Source organism: Opisthocomus hoazin, chromosome 14 (assembly GCF_030867145.1).
Source record: "Opisthocomus hoazin isolate bOpiHoa1 chromosome 14, bOpiHoa1.hap1, whole genome shotgun sequence".
Classification (NCBI taxonomy): Eukaryota; Metazoa; Chordata; class Aves; order Opisthocomiformes; family Opisthocomidae; genus Opisthocomus; species Opisthocomus hoazin.
In genome coordinates, this window is record NC_134427.1 from 20,231,155 (window position 1) to 20,251,762 (window position 20,608).

A 20,608-nucleotide genomic window follows, 5' to 3' on the forward strand; every position below is an offset into this window, starting at 1 on the left:
ACTCCATCATGATATCATATTCTCCTGTAGAATGTGAAATTAGAGTCATTGTGGATTGTTTTAATAAGTGCCACGTTTGAACTTTGAAAAATCTTGGCATTAATATTGATATCAGCATGCATTATTCTGTGCCTTTGTTCAGATACATTAGCATTAGACTAATTAACTGCAAATATACTGCATTGCTCAAAGCTGTATTTGTAAACCTTACTTCCTAATCAGGATTGTTCCCAAAGCTTTATCTGGCATTTTAATGGTGCTGACTAACATTGCTTTAATTAGCTGCCTCTGTAAATATAGATGTTACAGCACTAGTCGAAAAGGAAGTATCTTTGTTTCTGTGGTTGGCACTGATTCTCTAAGGGCTCAGACTTCAATACAGAAGTTGACAGGCTATGCTTACATTTGCCTGCGATTTTAGTGGGATCAAGATAAGACCACGAGTTGGCAATATGGATAGCACTGATTTATCACCGACATTAGCATTAGGTAATGGCAGGGGGCTAAGATGTGCAACCTAGGCTTGATGTAACTTGCTGTGGATTTGAACTTACCCTGTAAGTAGATTTAAAGGTTGAACCTGGCTGAAGAAACCTTTCAGGTTTTACAAGCAGGCAACAGAATATAACTGTATCAAAACTGAATTAGCTTCGAAACAATTATTTTTTTAAAAGCAATTGGAGACTATGGTGGCTATACTTGAATTCTCATATCCAAGCATTGCTCTCTTCCAAACATGGGATTCTGTTCAGCTCCTGTTGTCTACCTAGGGTGTTTTTCACTGTTGTACCATACACACAAGGTAAATCCTGGCCTCGATGAAGCCAATAGAAAGGTTTCCTTCAGGATTCAGCCTAGGTGCTTGCTTGAACGCTGCTTTTTAAGATTACGTTTGAGACGGATGCTTGTACTAGGAGGAACTGTTGATCTGTACAGCAAGATTTATATCAGTTCAGATCTGTAGTACAGCCTGATAGAAAAGTTCACTATGAACTAGAACTGCATGTAGATACAGTTCACGTATTCTACGAACTGTGGTCCATTTGACTGGGCGTGTCAAAATGCACGGCAAAAAGTTTGCCATGAAGGGATGCTAACTTAGAGTGAAGTGCAGCGCTGGTGCTTTCCCAGCAGTCTCATAAAACAGAGCTAGATATGAATTTGATAAACCACAGACATTTTATGGAGATTTTCTGGTTCAGTGGAATTTATGCCTGTCACAGATTTTTCATGGAAACCTGCCTGGGTTCCTGATTGTCTGTGTATGACTTCAGGTTTCCAAGGGCCAAGGTTTGAGGGCAACAGTACTGTGTACACAGACCAGGGCTTCCTGGCTTCTGGAGTGTCTGCCCATGACTTGAGGTTTCCAAGGGCCAAGGTTTGAGGGCAACAGTACTGTGTACACAGACCAGGGCTTCCTGGCTTCTGGAGCTTTCCAGTCTCCTGGGAGAAACAGATGCTGTGTCACATAGATCATGGTCAGTTTTGGAAACACCATCTTTCAGCTTTTTCTGTTTACAGCTATTCCTTCCTGGATTGTTAGAAACGCTTGGTCCTGAGATGCTTTACCCTTACTTGGATATGGAGCAGAAGAGCATCAGTTATCTGCAACTAATCCCTTGAACAGCTTAGACAAATTCCACGGGCAGTTGCTGGTGTTTGAAACAGTGGGAACTTCTGTGAAAGCATTTATGTGCAGAGAGTGCAAAGCAGTAACTGGCTATGAGCAAACCAGCCTTTTGGGAAGCATTACTGCAGGGTGAGTTCTTTGGGGAAGGGCTTTAGGATCCAGGCCTTACTAGAGTCAATTAAGTTTTCAACTTGGATCCTTCTGGATAAAGTCAGGAGGTACAGGTACAATTGCCAACAAACAATTTTAGGACACTAACTAACAAACTGGCAAAATCACCTCTGAATCTCTACACTCATGGCATGATAATCAGTAAAATATTTATGACGTGACACCTGACCTTCAAGACAAGAAAATCAGTTGCTTTTGGGTGGTCTTCACCATTGTGGAGAAGAAGGCTAAATACCTTGGCTTTCTGAAAGTCATTGTGCCCAGTTTTACTGATCTGCAACCAGTAATAGGTTGAAGTGGTGACCGGGCGTACTCCCGAAATGGAGGTTGTGCAGATCAGACACGGAAGGTGTGTAGGCAGCGTTCATGCTGGCGCACGCCGCCCAGCAGGGTCTGTTAGGGCCCTGCACAGCACTGCAGCAAGGGTCTGTGGGCTATTACTGCATCTCTGTGAGGTACTTTCTTGTATAATACTCTGGCCATTCTTGTTAGTACTTAACACTCTCACTATTGCTTATTTTAGTATCAGAACATCTGGCAAAGATCATTTTTTAAAAATCCTACAGACTCTTGGCTTGCCGACTTAGAAACTTTTTAAACTGCAACATTCAGAATCACCTAGTGTCATTTACTGAAAAAGATGGGCTTTTAACAGCAAGCAGAAATGCGAGGCGCTCAGCCTGGCTTGGTTTTTGCAGTTTGTCTGTTTTATTAACCTCCCTTATACAAACAATCAAGTGCTAAACAATATGAAATTAATCATGAGATCTAATGCCTTAAGAAGCTTACCATACTGGGAACTGCTCTGCAGATAGTCTTGCTGCTCTTTTGTAAGTAGGCAGATGATAGATTATGAATTTGAATCCAGAGCGGATTTTATGAAACATGTTTTCTGAATCAGCACGGAGCATAAGCATTTACAGACCAAGAGACGGAGGGTTTGGTTTAGAACCCTATTCACTAAAGAAGCAACTGAATTCTGCTCTAATTCTGGCACACCTCTTTGCACTGCCATCTCTCCTGCATATTCACTTGTATTCCCAGTGAGTTTTGCTACTTACTGAACACAATTGGGAGAGTCGGTTTAGTTGCAACAGGTAGTTCAAAGCTCCCTAGGCTGTATGTTGGTGCAGGAGAACTGTCTTTGGACACCAGCTAACTGGTCAGCTCACATGCTGCTTCTGTACAGAAATCAGGTCACCCCACGCTGTAACATAACATCATGTGAGGCTGTATTACTCGCCTTGACATTTAAAATTGGCATAAGAATTACAGAATCACAGAATCACAGAATAGTAGGGGTTGGAAGGGACCTCTGTGGGTCATCTAGTCCAACCCTCCTGCCGAAGCAGGGTTAACCATTCAGAAGCAACACATAAAGAGCAATTATGAAGGTCAAACTAAAACATAATTCTTGGAAATGTGCAGACCGCAAGCATTTCTAATGCCAAAGGGGAACATGACTAGAGTACGAGAGTACTTCTCCCTGTTTTGCTTATTGACAATTTTAGGAAACCTGCCTCAGCTTAGCTACACACACTGTGCAACACAAGTGGGCAGCACTTTGATGACTTGACATCTGTTTCTGGAAAACTGTTTGCTTGGGTAGGAGTTGCATATACACCTAGGCCTCCTTGTTAAAAAAATACTGTTAATTCTTCTCCTTCATGGAGTCCAAGTCTTTTCCCTACATGCAAAATAATTCTCTAGGGTAACTTACACATAAGTCAGTAGAGAGACACAGGGATGATTCTTGCTTATTGAGTCTTTTTACTGGTGTTTTTCATAGCAATGTTAAAGGCTAACACAATGGGCTTCAGGTTCCACTGGGAAGGATTAATTCTAGGAGGCCCCCAAATACTAACTGAAGTAGTCTGGACTAACGGTAATGGGATAACTTACTCATGTGCATAAAATCACATTTCTGGATAAAAACCTGCAGGTGGAGTTGCTATTTACAAAGTGGGTTGAAAAAAATCCAGGCAGCAATGTAGAATAAAATGCTAACTTGCACTGACTGCAATTCATGCTAGGAGCTGGAAGCATAAACTGCAGGGAGGAGAGAGCTGCAGATAAGATGTTGGAAGCTTCCTTTATGTTATGCCCCTTGTTACATCTCTAGCTTTCTTCAGCTGCTCCCAGAATGCACGCTGCAGTTGCCAAAGGCCAACCATTGTAAAAAATGCTGTGTTTTTCTCTACCACTGAAATGTGGTTTTAACATGAAACGGGCTGTCACCCACAGGAGCTGTGCCTCTGTCTTAGAATGGAATGCACTTTGTGTTAGTGTATGGGACAAGGCTTCCCCCGATTAGCTAGCCTGAGCACTATCCCTCATAGCAATAGCTCTGTCCTGAGCCAGACACATGCGAGCAGAAGCCGTGCCTCCCACTCCAGCTTTCAGCTTTTATCTGAAAAAACGGAGCTGGGACTGTCAGCAGCAAAACCAGTTCTTGTCTTTTATTGCCAAACACCATAACAAGAGGCTGATTTGTGGATTTTTAATTTTTTTTTTAATTCCTGGTGCAGAATCTTTAAAACTTTAAGGGTAGCAACATACCCTAAGGTCCCACCTTGCATGAGGTGAACAGTATCTTTCACACCACAGTATAGATTAGTACAGTTTTTCCCAGTGGGTCCCAGTGAAGCCAGGGAATGACTTCTGGAAGGAACTGCTCCTCAGTTAATAACTCTGAAGACTAGGACTCTTAAGTAAACAAGGTGTAATGTTTTAATTTCAATTTCAGGGCAGCAATACTGAAAATTAATTCAAAGCGTTTTGGTTCAAAACATCTCCCTTCAGCGGGTAATGCTTTTGCACCTCATGCAGGAGAAACTAAACTAAAAGGAAGGTCCTGACAACTGGTGTGCTTCGTTCTTGGTGGCGTACGCGAGTAACGCCCCGTGTCATCGGTATATGGGAAAGCAACAGCAGGTGATCTGTTAGTATCACACTGGAGGGCAGCGGGTTTGGCCTGTCCTCTGTAGTTGTGCACGTTTGCTGCCTACTAACTCATCTTACTTCTCTTTCGGTGTCGCCAAGGTCATGTGCACAGTGCTTGAGGATCTGAAGCTCCCCTGCGGCTCCTACTGACTGCAAGATACAGACTTCAGTCTGGCATCTTACTGAAGCAGGCCCAGAGTCAGCGACTGCAGTTTACTCTCATAGTTACTTTCGGTTGCACAGCCAGTTGGAACATGTTTGAATCTTCTGTCACCCTGAGCTACAGGAGAGAAACACAAAGCGCTTTGAAATTAGGTTTGCAAGCAGACCTGGGCTAGACTCCTCTCTCCAGCTTTAAAATGGTCTGTGCCTCTTCCTCTTGCTGGAAGAGCCATTTTGACAGCTAGATAAGGAGTCGTGGAGCTGCTCTGATTAACCGTATCTGAACTAGCCTCCTTTCACCTAAGGAAGCAGAGCTCTGAAAAAGTGGTAGAGAGTCCTTTGACCGCTGCTGCCTTGGTGTATATGTTCCAAGGGGTTCAGCCAAAGCTCTTCCCAGTCCTGGAAAAATCTAAGTGCTAGTAACATTCCAAGTAAAAGATAAAGACGCTTGCCTCCAGGCAGAAATCCTCTATGTTAGGCTCTTTCCTCTACTACATATAAGCCGATGGAATATGGTTATTATATGTAAGAAACAGTTACTCAGTATGAGACACGTATTTGGAATGGAGGAATAAATATGTGTTGATAATCTGATCCTTACAAATTCAAAACAGAGCAGCCTAAGACTTAAAGAGGTGAGGGAAGCATCCTGCAGAAAGAGATTCTGCAGCTCGCTAGAAGAGTGACAGCGAGATTTTGATCACAGTTACGTTGAATAAATCTGGAACAACTCTGTTGATTGAACTAACCCTGATGCTATGTGTTCAAGTCAAACTGTATTTTTTTAAATATTCTTTAAAAAACGATCTTCATGTTTATATGGGAAAAAGATCACATAAATAATATTCTTCTGTGTTTATGCAGTGCAGTTCATGTGCTGCAGTGCTTTTATATAACACAGAGCACTTGCCTATTTTGCTGCAGTTCCAGTGAAGCTAAGGTAGCGTGACAGCAGGAGGTTTGCTTTGCACCCAGAGATCCAGTTCCTGCTTATCTTCTGATCCATTTGTACCAGAAGGGCCAGTGCAAAGAAGCGTGTAGCTGGGAATCTGGAGCTCCTCGATCTGCCACTGTGGTTCACTTCCCCAAAAAGGCCTTCAGTGCGGCAGATGTTCTGCGATCATATTTTGGCCACCTTAGCGTGCGTGTACTGCGCTGGGGCTACTTGGTGAGAGGGGCCAAACGCAGAGAGGACAAAGAAAACAGAGAAGGTAGGGAGGGAATCTCTGTATTATAGGCAGCGAGGGACACTGTGGCACACAAATATAGTGACCTGGGATTATGCATGCTCTGTTTTTTCCAGAAACTTACCAAACTTTTCTCAGTATCTGTGGAGGCCTCTTGCATACATTTACCTGAGAAAGGCAGGAAACCTGTCAGGCCCCGTGACTCAGTCACTACAAAATCCTGACCTGCTTCTAGTGCAGCTTCAGGGCTGGACAGCTAAACCGAGCCCTGAGTGCCACCAGCACGCGGTGGGACAAACTGCTATTGCAAACTGGCTGTCGCAAGGTCAAAACCACCAGCTGCTGAAAGGGTAAATGTTTTTAGCACATCAAGAAGGGTAAAACACAGATATTCTAGAGCTACTTCATCACCAGAACTAAATCCTGATTCATCATCTCATGAGAATACAGGAACCTCAGACAGAGAAAACCTATTACACCGTTTCAGTGCAAGGTTATCTTTTAGGGATCACCTAGTATTATTTTAAATAACCTTTGTAGCTGGAATTCCTTGGAGGATTACAGCAGAGCATAAGAGAGCAAATGGATTTCTTTCCTGTTAAAAATTCCTTTGCTTAATTTCTTCCCTTTACTTTTGTTTCCACTCTACCTGAATGTGTCACCTCAAGGCCTGATCTGAAGTCCGTTGAACTAAGTAGATTTGGAACCTGGCCCAAACACCTACTCTGTGTGGTACAGCATAAAGGCAGTTTCCTCTTTCATCTTCTGTCTTATATTTCTACCATACTCCTTAGCATTTCTAGAGAGGGGACAATATCACAGTCAATAACTGCATCTGTTTTCACAGAAGGCTGAGTCCAAAAACTATCAAAGCTAATAGCAATCTGTTGATTGACTACAGCAGACTGGGACAACCCTCAGTCCATCTGCATTTAGCCCTTTCCCCCAGTCATGCTTCGCAATCCAACTTATTATAAATCTATGATTTAAAGAAACATAGATGATGTGTGAAGGTCCCTTTAAAAAACAACAAAAACAGTGCAACAATGTTGTTTCTAGAGCAGTGGCTGAGGCTGACAATAAATTTGGATTGAAAAGTTGTGCACTATCCAAAAACTGCAAACACAAGCTCTAAACAAAATCCATATGTGCCTCTCAGAGGTGCAGGTGTCAAAGATACTAAGCCACAAAATGCTTTACATTAAAATAACTTCAAGGACCAGGTTAAGCTCTAAAAACTCCAAGGTAATTCAGAGTTAATCACAACAGCTAGTCTTTAATATGGTCAGACGGTAGAAGGTGTATGAAACTCACTGCTTGAAGGAACTAGGTAGCACCTTATCTAGGCAGTACGACCTCTCATACAGATTCAAGGGAAAGATGTAGTTTCAGTTTAAACATCCCAAAGGCTGTTGGTTGTTTTTTAGCTTTCCAGGGCTAAAGTCAAGCTCTTTGCATTATTTTAATATATTTTCTGCAGCTTAATTTCCTGTGTTTTCTTTTATAGTGGCATAAAATATTGCCCAGCAAAACTCTGAAGGAGTCATAAAACACTTTCTAGGTTGCTCCATTTTAATTCCTACTCTAAGGCTGAGCTATTGTATGAACCTTCCAATCACTCTCACAGCCAAGGAAACAAATTGCATGAAGCCTTGGTGCATTTTCAATCCTCTCTGAAGCATCTCTGAAGCTCTTGGAAGTTATCTTGGAAAAACTCTGAGCAGCCTATCCTACCCTATCACGTCAGTCCAAAGAATGGAAGTTCTAGTTCTGTCATCCATGTGGGAAGATACGTATTTTTTCAGTGCATTTTGGACGCTGATTTACAGATAGATTGTTTTAATTTTTAAGGTTAAAAAAGCAGAATGGAAACATGTGATAAACTCAATCTGGCTGTGATAGCAAACATTCCTTACGAAGCTAGTAACAAAGGCAAATCACAAAACAAACTCAGTTATCTGGGCGCACATCAACAGGAAAAAAATAGACAGCTCCCAGAAATGCCTATATGATGATATTTCCAAATCAAATTTACTTCCAAATCAAATTTGATTCCAAATAAACAATTTATTTGAACTATCTGATAGCCACCCATTGTTTGGACTACACAAAAACCAGATCATCTCACTAATGTCTAGTGCTTTGTAACATTCTGTGAGTCTTTCATATCCAGATATGAAAATCCACCTCGTTTGTATATGTGGAGCAACTGTAAAGCACGGCCTTGTAATTCAGTGGTACCTCCACAGGAACCAAATGCAGACTGGAAAAATTTGAAATTTGCTCTTATCAATAGATAATAGTGAGTAGTCCTCCAGTTATTACTATCAGCTGCTTTGTATGTTGGCATACATATTCCACAGTCTCCTCTACCGTGACTGCCAAGGGCTTGGGTCACACGTTATTTTTTATTTCTTTTTCGTTTTCTGAAAAGTGCAGAGCTTGGCAGTGAAGGCATAGCTACTGGGCCTGCAGGCAGTGCCACATCATGGATTAAAGGTCTCGAGATTCAGATGCTGAGGTAAAGTAACAAGGGAAGGTGGAGGTGAACACTGAAGGGGAGCTGAGTATGCACAATTTCTTCCCTGAACTGAGGCTCATGTCAGACATGACGCAGTGGGCAGGACGCTGAAAATGTGGCCAGTTTTTCTAAAACCCAAGATGTGCCTGTAGCTCCAAACTCATAGTTCTGTCAATGGACTGTTAACTGAGCGCCAACTGTCTATTCCTTGGTGTCAGGAAGACAATCCTTGTAGGACTCATTACTAAGGTGGTGATGAACTTGTTATATACCATGCATCAGTTACAGAATACATAGATTTTCTTCTCTGGATGAACAGTTCAGACAAGCATGGATAGGACTCATTACTAAGGTGGTGATGAACTTGTTATATGCCATGCATCAGGTACAGAATATATAGATTTTATTCTCTGGATGAACAGTTCAGACAAGCATGGATAGTGGTTTCAAATGGTCAAGACTTTCAGGAGTCTAGCTTTTTGTATTATCTCACAGACAATTCAGCTTCTTCCAGAAGTGTGGATACTGTTGTACATGCAAAGCATAAAACCAGTAGGACTTTCAAGCTTTGCAGTTCATTCATTAATGTTGATTATTCCTGAAGTTTCCCCACTATCATATTCCAAAAGTACAGAAATCTCTTTCTGCATAGTGAGTTTTCTTTTTCCTCATTTTTTAGCACTGTGGTTTTGTATGGAGACACTTCCAGGGGCTTTCAGTTGTACATGTGGTACACTGTGCTGTCAGTGATAGATTAGACTTTGTAGGTGACATGTAGGTCAGATGTTTGAACTCCTCCAGTGCTAACTGGTGTTGGCTACAAAAGAGATGTGTGAAGGGAACCCCAGTTATTATAATGCTATGCTTTCAATAGCTGACTTTACTGGTGCTCATTCTGCCTTAGATTTTTTCTCATCTGAACATTTCTGCCAAGACTTAACCATTCTCAATCAAGGATTTACACAGAGATTGTCCTCCGCCATTCCTTAATCCCTGCTAGCCAGAGTGCCTTTCATGTGTCAAGCACAGTGCTCCCATCAGCTGTGTGCAGCACACTAAGAATTCAGTATCAAAGTCACTTACAGGCTGTTGTTGTTTTCCACAAGTGATGGATTTTATAAGGTTTCTCCATAATGTACCAAGTCTTTCAACAAATGACAGCTGTTATTGCTCTGTTGTTTTCACCTCACAGACTACATCTAGGCCTTTAGGAGGCACCTTTGTAAGATGTCTTTTATAATTATCGTCTCAAAATACAGCATGTATCAACACAGCATGTATCAGCTTTCAGTAGCTATAATATTTGCTACTGTCAAATTCAAGTTTCAGGAAGAATCATGAAAGAAAGAAATGCTGCCTGCATATCATTCTTCTCATGAGAATCTCCCTATGTTCTCTTCCTTAATCCTTTCACCACCGTATAAGAGAAAGGAAGTCACAAGCTCAGAGATTGTTTGTACTGCTGCATGACCAATGGTCTCACATCTTTTTATGGGGTTAAGACAGAAAGTGGGTGTTTTGACAGCACAGTTCATGAAGAAATTCTGCTGCCTGGGAACTTAGGCAATAGGGGACAAATTAACACACAGAAAAGAAAAGGGTTTCCATGTTTGCAACTTGTTGGGGTTGAGAACCTGGAGGATCTTTCATGGCAGGGCAGAGATCGGATCTTTTGGACAGTGGAGAGTTATAAAGTTTTGCAAGTCATACGTGAAGTCTGGATCCATCTCCAAATTCTCATTAAATATTTAGGTGTTTGAAACACACGTATTGGTTCAGGCACAACTTTTAGAAGGATGATATGACCTTTGACAGGTTGCTCATAAAAATTCTTGATCTTGAGTGTTGCTGTAATAGTCTGTTTTCAGTCTGGAATTCAGGAGATGAAGTTTCTGACTTTAATTTCAGGGGTGTAGTATCAGTCAACAGAGGTAAGTTTTATATGGGTGGTAACAACTGTTCTTTTACTAACAGCATGGAAAACAATATCTGCTCAGTAAGAGACCACTGGAACACCTCTTAATATTCCCACATTTGTATGTTTTTTTCTCTTTTCTACTCAGTCTTCACACCCATCTATTTAAGGCAATTAAAACTCCTTGTAACTTCTGAGCTATGAGTTTCTCACAGTGATATGAGAAGGGTAGATGGTAGCAACAAGAATTGCATAGAGAATGGAAGGCTGGGCACAATACGCCTGCCTCCATCCCACAAATATTTATGAAATAGATTGGATTTTTCTGAATGGAAGTGTGAGAAGACTAGAACTGAGAGTCTGGGAGCTCTGATGATGAGCTGGGTAGAACCCCAAACCTCTTCACCAAATGGTTTATTTAGTGTGCATTCTGCAGCGGCAGATCATTCCACCAGACCTTTCCAACTGCCCAGGTTGAAGATTTTGGTTGTAATTCAGTGCAAGATGCATTGAATTGTGCACATGCTTCTGTGTTTCACATATACGATGTGTGTCAGGTCAACAGGTGGTGTACATGCTCAGCACCTTGCACAGCTGAGTCTTGAAGAATATCTGCACTACAGAGTGCAGGGGACTAGCTCAGTTACTGGAAGGAATTGAGAGGAGGTAGCACTGAGCTCATTGCAGGTGCATTCTTCCTGCTTCTTGAGCGAGTCTTGCAGTGCAGCGAGTTCTGCACTGTCCTAACTAGGCTGCTTCCAGGATCTAAAACAGCTAGTTCAAAGATACAGGTATTACTGAGTCATGCTGCAGTCTACTGTGCAGACACAGCCTCCGTTATTTTTAGTTTATGTTCTCAGACCACTACTGGGAGATACCTGATCTGGTCCATCTTTGTATTTAGTCCAGCTATGCATATAGGTACCACCTGGCATTTTGTTGTTATTTCAATATCTAAAGAACAACGAAAAGTACATCAGAAAAGTGGTTTGAATTTGATACAGAAAAATCATAATACCAGAGGAGCTTAAACTTAAATGTGTTACTAATCATGAACGTTCTTGGAAGCCAGCGTGTTTATTTGGGGCAGCAAGCTTAAAAAATACTGGAGCCAGATGGCCGATTCATACATCACTGTGGAGCCTTATCTGCTGAGAAATCAAATCACCAAGTGGAATATGGAAACCCTTTCTAAATCCTGCAATTTTGCATTTTTGCTTCTGATGTAAGCTTCCCACATCTTAGATTTACATATTCCAGAGTTACTCAAAAATTTTAGATCTTTAACTAGACTCTAAATGCTTCGATTCACAATCGTTCCCTGTAGAAATGATACGATCTACAATAAATGTTCGGTTTGTCAAAGCACTGTCCATAGTAGTGCCATAAAAGACAGCTGCAGCTAAATGCCTGAAGAACTTCTCCACGAAGTTTATTTTCATGACAGGAGGCAGGAGGGCTGAAGTCCACTCTAGCTCAAGAGCTGATGCAGCTCTAAGAATGATGGTGAATTCTCTCCCTGACTCTATAAATCACCTCTCCTCTGACACTGCCTGGAGCATCCTAAGCTGGAAAGAATGAGTTCAAGCTCAGAAGCATGTGATGTCCTTTTGGGTCTCACCAGTGTGTAAAAAGAGTCCCAATGAATGTGAATCTAGTACTTTTGGTTACATATGTGTGATGATAAGAATCTAATTCAGATAGTAAAATACTTTTCAGAGCTACAAAAGGGAGGAATATCTAGTTCTGTATAAGACACAAAGTCTGGATTTTGCCAATGCTAGAAAGAGTAGACTTCAAAAAAATTAAAAAAAAAAAAGTTAGCAGTGAATGTGTGTAGAAGCTGGTAGGATTGAACCACTGGTGAAAAGCAGAAGATGCTTCATAACCTATGTCTGACAACTACTTAAGATTCATGGTGGCTGGTGCCAGGGAGGCAGGATACAAACACTGCATCTCTTTGTGTCAGCAGGTCCAGTGTCACTATGGATGCAGGAGACATTAATTCCAAGGGGAGAGCAGTGCCAACTTTTCTCAAAGGAATCCCTTCAACAGCTCCTCCACTTAGGTAGTTATGAAGTTCAGTTTCCAGTGAAAGTTGCTGTCTCCTGGCATTACCTCTGCTTCGTTAAATAAGGAGGCAGTTATTTGGGCAGTAACACTCCCCAAGGCCTGCAGAAAGGCAGGAGGAAGAGCCCAAAGTCAGCGTGACTAGCACTACTCATTTCTGAAATGCAGCCTGAGAAACTGGGGGGAAACACACATGACAGAATATAATGAGCATTCATGAGAGTAAGTCGAATGGATGGCTAATGGCCAGAGCTCTAGCACGTTCCATTAAAAAATAACCAGGGCAACCAGAGAAGTGAATTTCCTGCATATCATGGGATGCTGGACAAAAGACATTGTGTGCCAGACACATAGGAATGGAAAGCTGGCATAAGATGCACAAGAATGCTTGAGATTCCTATTCAGATCAGTCATTAACATTAACACAGAAGACAGAGCACCAAATACGATATGCATAATCACTGCAGAAAGCAGAATGCAAATAAACCCTGAAATCACAGAAGATTCCTGGTCCTCTTTTGCCTAATGTTGGTGCAGATCTATCTGAATTACAGATTCAATTAGGGAAAAAATAGACCTTAGTGGGACTCCTATTTTTAATGAGATGCTGCCCAGCTAGCAGTTGAATGGCCCAGCACATGTAGCAGATGATAGACTATAGATAGATTCTAGGAGCAGTTAAGAGAAGGTAATGGATCGCAATTCAGGAAAGGCTCTTTTTGATAAGTTTCTGGATTTATCAGTTTAAACACCAGTACCAAATTCTAGCTGAAGACTGTGAATAGCAAGAACTTACTTTGATAAGAAGAATTTGAGAGTTTACAGGGGCCCTTACTCTTTCTAGGTCACTGTAGAATGTTCTCAAATCTTGATAGGTATCACGACATTTACAGCCTCATGAAGAGAAAAAAGCCAAACAGTTCACTGCCAAAGAGCACTTGAAGCCAAACCAGTCAATCTAGAAGCATTTATGTTTCTATACTAAATACTGTACAGAGATACTTAAAAAAATAAAAAAGAAAATAAGAAAAAGTTCCTGACCCCAAATGCCAATTACATACTGAGAGTGGGATTTCTGTGATTTAACTTAAGCTGTCAAAAAAGTAAGCCTCTAGCGTAAGCTATGTGCCTGTGCTCCCTCAATAATCAGTGCACGGAGACAGGCATCTCCAGGGAAAAATTCTTCTCGTTCTGGGTAAGAGGATGAATCACCCTCTGGGGACAGCATGTTTCCAGCAGCTATAAAGGGTATCTACATGATTCCCTTGCCAACTGAAGTTTAGATTAGCTGGAAAACCAGACCAGATTTTGGGCACACTGGCACACCAGTCCTTCTTTTGATCTGAAAAGAGAAGAGGGGTTCATATTCCCAGTGTCTCACCACTTAATCTAACAGTACTAGTTGGTCAAATAAAGCATACTACCTTGCAAACTTTCTTTCCTATGTATTAGACCATTATAGATAAAACTCTATCTTAGATGCCAAAGTATTAGATCTGAAGTTGAATGGGATGAACCTCATCCCAGGAGACAAGAAGAGTGGCATTAGGCATCAGATGAGTTACATGCTTGAAATGCTTCTTCCTCATCACTGGTTGAAAAAGGATCCTAGGTACCTAGATCAGATATTGATATACACATCTGATAGACAGATGTATATAATTGTCAGGACAGATGAATCCTACCAAAAATCGATGGCCGGGTGCCATTTATTCTCCAGTAAGTGCAATGAACACACTGCAATTGCAGCTGAACAGCAAACTGACTTGTGCACTCATGTCCCTCCACCACTGCGCACTGCCTCTGGCTCGCGGGTTTTGGTCAGGGAACAGCTGTTTTCCTCAGACAATGAAACTCTCTGGAGAAAGTAAAATAAAACCCCTTTCTATGATGCTGCATGAATACTCTTTTATAAGTGGAAATGAGGGGTGCCACTAAGACAGACATTTAGGGAAAAGCTCCAGTCAAATCTACCAGCCATTAGGCCATGTCGGGAATGTTGTAACAGCCTCGTGAAAGATCCTGCTTAGTCTCTTTCATACAGTGGCTCTTAATAATGAGCCTATAATAAATGTACAGTCTGGAGGAATTTACTATACAGTATCCAATTGGATTTATATAGTCATAAACTGCTACAGCACTGCTTCTATGATTTACAACAGTCTCTACTAATTATGAAGCTATGCCTGGATTTGAGATGTAAAAGGCAAACAGTACCAGACTGGTTGTACAGTGATACTACACAAATGCACATTTGCCACAGCAATTTTGAATTGCTTGTTAACAGAGAACCATTGCAAATAACCATGTATTTTAGCCTGCTCTTATGAAAAGCACCAAAAGCTGAAACCTAGGAAGTTTCTGGCATGGGGTTTTATTGTGACGGAGTTTAGAGATAAGGGAAGGAGTGGGGAGCAGATAGTCCACGGACCCCATCAGTGAAACCTTCTGCCTGGACCGTAAGGGACTGGACTTGGTAGCTTACCTGATCCCTTCCCAATTCTATACTTCTGATTTCCTAAAAAGAAGCCACCACAGGAAAATACTGTAACTTACTGAAGAACAAGCCTCTCCTGACCTAAATGGATATAGAAGGATGTTTACTTCTCAGAAGTTTTCCAGCATAGACATCTAATTTTGCTGTTACTCAGCATATTAAATAACTCTTTCAAAAAGGACTGTATGTCATTAATAGGAATTACCTGGGCACCGCGGGCAGCACAGCTGTGGTACATGCACAGGGGAAGGACAGTGGAGACTTGGGCATCTTATTCTGCTGCACAGCACATTTCCATTCTGCAGGAGGAACACAATACAATACTTTACTAAAATGGGCTGTCTTACAAATTTCTGTGTTCTCTATTCAGCATCTAGGTATTTTAAAAACAAATGCCTTTTTACAACGTTCTGATTTCAGTCACATCAGGGTAAGCCCAGATTACTTTCACTTCCTCTGAATTTATGCTGGAGGTCAGAATGTAGCAGAAATCCATACAAAGCTTAAAATCAGAGGAAGTGCCTGAAAATGGATTGCAACAATCTTCCATTTGTGTTTCTCTTTTGAGCAGATTATGCTTATGAATTGCATTTCCAAAACTAAGGCACAGATAATGAACGGTAGGTCTCTGAGATATCCCCTACTGAGGGTTAGTTCAAGACTGCGAGAGACAATAGCGTCTGTAATTGTTCTTAAAAACTGTGGAGAATCTTTTGTTTTCATTTTATGAGTTCCCCAGAGGACAAAAAGCACCAGTTGGGAAGTAGCCATTTTTCTAAGAAATACGAGCGAGTCTTGGGTATAGTGTTCATTATTCATGTCATTAACATATATTCTATTTGACCACATCTAAGTTTGATTTATAATTAAAACACAGGGAATTTTCATTCTCCAGTGTCTGCAACCAGAAAAGACTATCCATTTCAAATTCCCATTTCCCATCTATAATTCATCCTCCTAATTTACCTCTGAGTTGCTCATGTTTATAGCAAGAAAGATCTTTCAGCATGAACACTGATACTATGCTGTGACTGGTTTTAGATGGTGTCAGGAATAAACCCACTTCATTTTCATATGCCTTCTGGAGCACTGAAATCTTTCCAGAGGAGGTGCAGACTTCCTTAAACAGCGTATGTACAGGCTTTTCTAGCCATCTCTTCCAAAATAATCCATTGACTCCTAAATATCTGCAGACCACAGGCTGGAATCGTACTGTTAGATCATTACTACCCACAAACTACATTTGTGCATCTGCTTTGGAAAGAGACACTAAAAATGATACCACCATCTGTTTCCAATGATGACTGAAATGAAATATACTGATTTTATAGAGGAGGAGCAAATTTTAGGCTGTAGACTCTTGGCGGGACAGGGACTATCAGTGGCCTGCACAGCTCTTTGCCCATCACCTGAGAGCCTGTAAAGCACTGCAGTCGAAGAAGGGCTGGCATTGCCCGCTGGCCTGGCTCCGTGTTGCTTCCTTGCCTTGTTCCATGGCCTCACTCCCCTTTTCGTTATTAGTCCTATGAAGCCTCCCGAGGTGAATGTTTACTTTCCGTGCATGATCAGCTGTAATAAAAATTCTGCAGGCCTTCTTCGCTCCTCGGTGCTGCCTGTAGCACTCCACTGTTTGCAGCAGGACAGAACTGTTTTCTTGCGCTTGCCAAGACTGATCTTGTGCTTAGATTCACCGTGGTATTTGGGAGACCGAGCCCTGCTGAATAGAGTAGGACTTCAGCTCCTGTAGTCCTCCGTGAATCAGGGCCACGGTTAGCATTTCTGCATCAGATACCCAAGGAGTAATAACGCATCTCTCTTCCCGAGCTGTGTTATCAGTGCCAAGTGTGGGGAACGTTCATTTTAGCCCCTGAGGTCTACAGATCTGACTAGGAACACAAGCAAAAAGCTGCTGTATTTTAAAGAGTAAAATAATGATCTGACAAATTGTGAGTGCTCCAATTAACCCATTACTGTCAACAGTCTCCACTGTGTATTGGAGGGGGAGGAGGGGTTGTAAAAGAAAGGGGGAACAGGGTGAGAACACTGAATTATGTTTAGTTTTATTCTGGTTTAAGTATGTGAATTATAACTTGTAAAAATACAATACTACATACACACAAACACAGGAAGGCTTTTTTTTTTTTAATCCCAGGCTGAATAATTTGGCCTCTGTTTAGTTAATTTGTCTCGCCTTTTTCTTAACTATTAGAGGTCTGTGTGTTGGGGGCGAGGACGGACAGACTGTTGTTTGGAGATGGAGCAGAGATCTCGGGCTGTTGCCTGGCTGATACCACCTGAGTTTTGTACTGTGCAGAGATCATACAGATCATGACGTCTGAGGCCAGCAAAGACATTCTGGTCACACTGGTGATGAAACCCCCTGGGGATTTTTTTGCTTTTCTCTGCAGTGTGAGGGAGCAGGTTGCCGCTTCAGACTCTGTACACATCCTTTGCTTCACTGATTTACAGCCAGGCAGTCACAGGTGGGTTACGCTTAGGTCTCTCCTATTTGCCGTCGGTGGCACACTGAAGTTTCATTTTTTATGCTGTAATATTTGGTTTAAGGTCTGTGCTTGTGCTATGTCATGGCACGTTTTCTAATGCTTTGTCTAGCCTTAATTTTGTTCAAATTGTAAATTATTGAGAGTTTCCTGATGACCTGGAGCTTTTACTGTAGGTCCGTGTTCTGAGGGCATTTGTTTTGGCCAGGACAAAGCTCAAATGAATGGCTGGATGCTGCAGTTGTTACTTGGCATCTTCCTTCCATGCAACAAAAGTCACATCCCAGAAATCCCTCAGCCTCCTCACTGCTGAAATAACCCCAAGTTGCATTTTGCACCCTCACGGTACAAAAAAGGTAAAACAGAGCAAGCAAGGAAGTAGAATCCAGCACCAGTTCTGAGTTGCATGCACTGATAATTGCCACAAGCAGCTTCCTTCTTTACGAACCTTGTTGCCCTGAACTGTCACCCTGGTCTTCCATGCCCATGTGCAAAGGAAAGAAATAAAATACACTCCGGTTGTTGGAGCCTCACGGTGCATAGGTATGCCTGCATCACAGCAGTGCTGTTCTCTAGAGGAGCATTCCATGCACTTTCCCATCTAACATCTTCCTAAAAATCACCGAGCAATGATTTGTATCCAAAACTCTAGGGCTTCCAGCAAAGTTCATCCCCATCCAAGACAGCCTTCCAGCAGTTTAATGAATGTTTTACCACACATGGACTCTGAGGGAGTTTTCAACTTTGCGTATAGATCAGCAAAAGTGAGTGGAAACTCCTTTTTGCTATAACCAGGGACTTTTCCTTTTCTTCCTACTACATTGCTTTTTCTCTTACAGATGTCTGCTGCACAGAACTGAGATGCAGCCAAGCTTGTGGGACTATTGTTTGTGCATCTCCACACTAAATCGTAGTAGCAGATCCCTCAGAGCAAATGGTGCACAGGGGCCCAATATTTTAGACTTGCAGGGCAGAAAAAAGCCAGGAAAACTTTATTCTGCATTAAATGCAGCAGATAAAACCCAGCACCTGGAGCACCTCATGTGGTAGTGATTAAGATCCCTTATCATTTAGTCATTTTAAAGAACTCTAAGCGACATATTCTGCCCTCATTTTCCTGCCCCTCCCCAGTATATGACATACTTAGGGCATCTAAGACTGCTGTGTCTTCGTATCAGGCGCCAACTGATGGTAGCCAAGGACCTGTGCTTTCACGTCCTACCCAATTCTCTCTGCTCCCCATATGCTGTTCTCATTTTTCAGCATCACATTCTTGCTTCATAGATTTTTACAAACGGCGATATCCAAGTCTGCTCCTTCGGCACACGTTCGGGCAGCAGATGCTTTGGCTGTGGAAGCGCCTCTGAAGATGCGGCACTGCACACGGATCGAACCACTGCCAAACTCAGGTTCAGCACAACCACCCATATTGATGGAACTGCAAGGATTCTATTTAGGTCGTGGGGTCCAGTTATTCAAGATGTAATGCTCAGTGTTGACAAAGCTTCTGGCTAGTGAAGGAGCTGCTTTGTCTACCCCATGCAAGTATTTTTCGCCAGCACTGGCCTTCTCTGTTAATCTTTTCCCTTCGCTAGGGTCACCTGCCTCTATTTCCTGCAGCGTGGTCAGGAGCCACTACTGAGAACAGGTTTGGGCTTTGTCAAACTGTAGATACAACATAAAGGATTCCAGTCAATTAAGCAAGCAGAAGGAGTTGTAGGATCAATAACTCAGCAGTCCTACCTCTGAGCAAAGACAATTAACGCAGTAAACAAGGCCATAGGGTTCCAGATAAGGATGCCATCTTTCTCCTACACGATACTTCTTATCTTGAAACACACAGTATGTATCTGAATCTGTAAAACAGTAAAGAATCGAAAGAGCTATGAATGAATGCTCCCATTCCGCACTTACAAAGTGTTTTTAGGTGTGCAGTGTTTTCTGTAGACTGTTTTTTCTTTCCCTGGAGAATCACACAATGGAAGTGCCCTTAATTTCATGTGCTGTAGTTTCTAACCTCCCACACCAAAACAAATGACATGGCCTCCCATCTTTCCAAAACTGCAGCTCCTGAAAAAGCTGACAAAATGGCTTTCATACAGCGTGAGTTTATCCTTTCACCTGCAAAAACACAGGCTAAGATCCCATTTAGGTAACAAAAGTAAAGTGCTTGCTTGCTCAGGCACGTTTATAGGAAACAAAACCTTTTCACTGCAAAACCAAAGCAATTGGCTCAACTCAGGAAAATCCCAGGTTGTGCAGCTGAGAGATTTTGAACAAGGGGACTGCAGACGGAAGATAAATGCAATGTGTTCACACCGCATGTTCAGTATCTCCATATTTTAACCACCTAATAAAAAAGACTTTTGTCCCAGTATTTCAGAACCATTTGTGCTGGCTTACAGATGCATCAGCATTCAAAATATTTTAAGATCTTTCTGCCCATTCAGCACTTCTAATCTTGCAGATGGAGTTTTGCAGACGTCCATCTACCTATCAGACACTACTGCCCTGTCTCTCCCTGTCACATTATGGTTTCACATTTAAAACTCAAATCTCTTCAATATAAAGGGTGTTTCTCATGTGTTTCCATGAGAGAAGTCCTTCCTCTTGCCTTAATGATGTCCAAATTCAGCTTAATTCATCACCCTCAGTATAGATCAGGGTATCAAACAAAACACCTGTCTTCCCAGTGATAATCCAGGCAAGGGACATCCTTCACATTTACTGGGCTAAAAGAAGGTGGCAAGAGGTAGGGGTTATTAGTGGCAATGGTGAAGTGACCTGCTTTCAATTCACACAAAAGCACGACAAATGAAATGCAGGATCTGAAAAAGCAAATGGCCAAAGTGGAGTTTGGCAATTTCTCACACTGAGACCCTCTGAACAGGGATACCTGCACAGTGCTTTCGTGTGAGTAGGGTCAGCGGAGGGAGAAGGTGGCCTTTTGGAACTCACTCTCTCTTTTTTTCTTTTTTTTTTTTCTTTTTTTTGCACCTACCTCCCTAGAA

The 20,608-nt window shown here is 41.9% G+C and overlaps 1 protein-coding gene across 3 annotated transcripts in view; it reads right to left on the reverse strand.

The window, feature by feature from the left end:
• CHRDL1 (chordin like 1) overlaps positions 1 to 20,608 on the reverse strand; it is a 44,833-nt gene that overhangs the window by 20,344 nt on the left and 3,881 nt on the right. For all 3 annotated transcript variants that reach the window (XM_075435384.1, XM_075435383.1, XM_075435382.1), the window contains exons 3-4: positions 19,341 to 19,453; positions 15,302 to 15,395 (exon numbers count right to left, since the gene is read on the reverse strand). In XM_075435384.1, the coding sequence (XP_075291499.1) occupies positions 15,302 to 15,395; positions 19,341 to 19,453 (207 nt within the window). The remainder of the gene's footprint in view (positions 1 to 15,301; positions 15,396 to 19,340; positions 19,454 to 20,608) is intronic.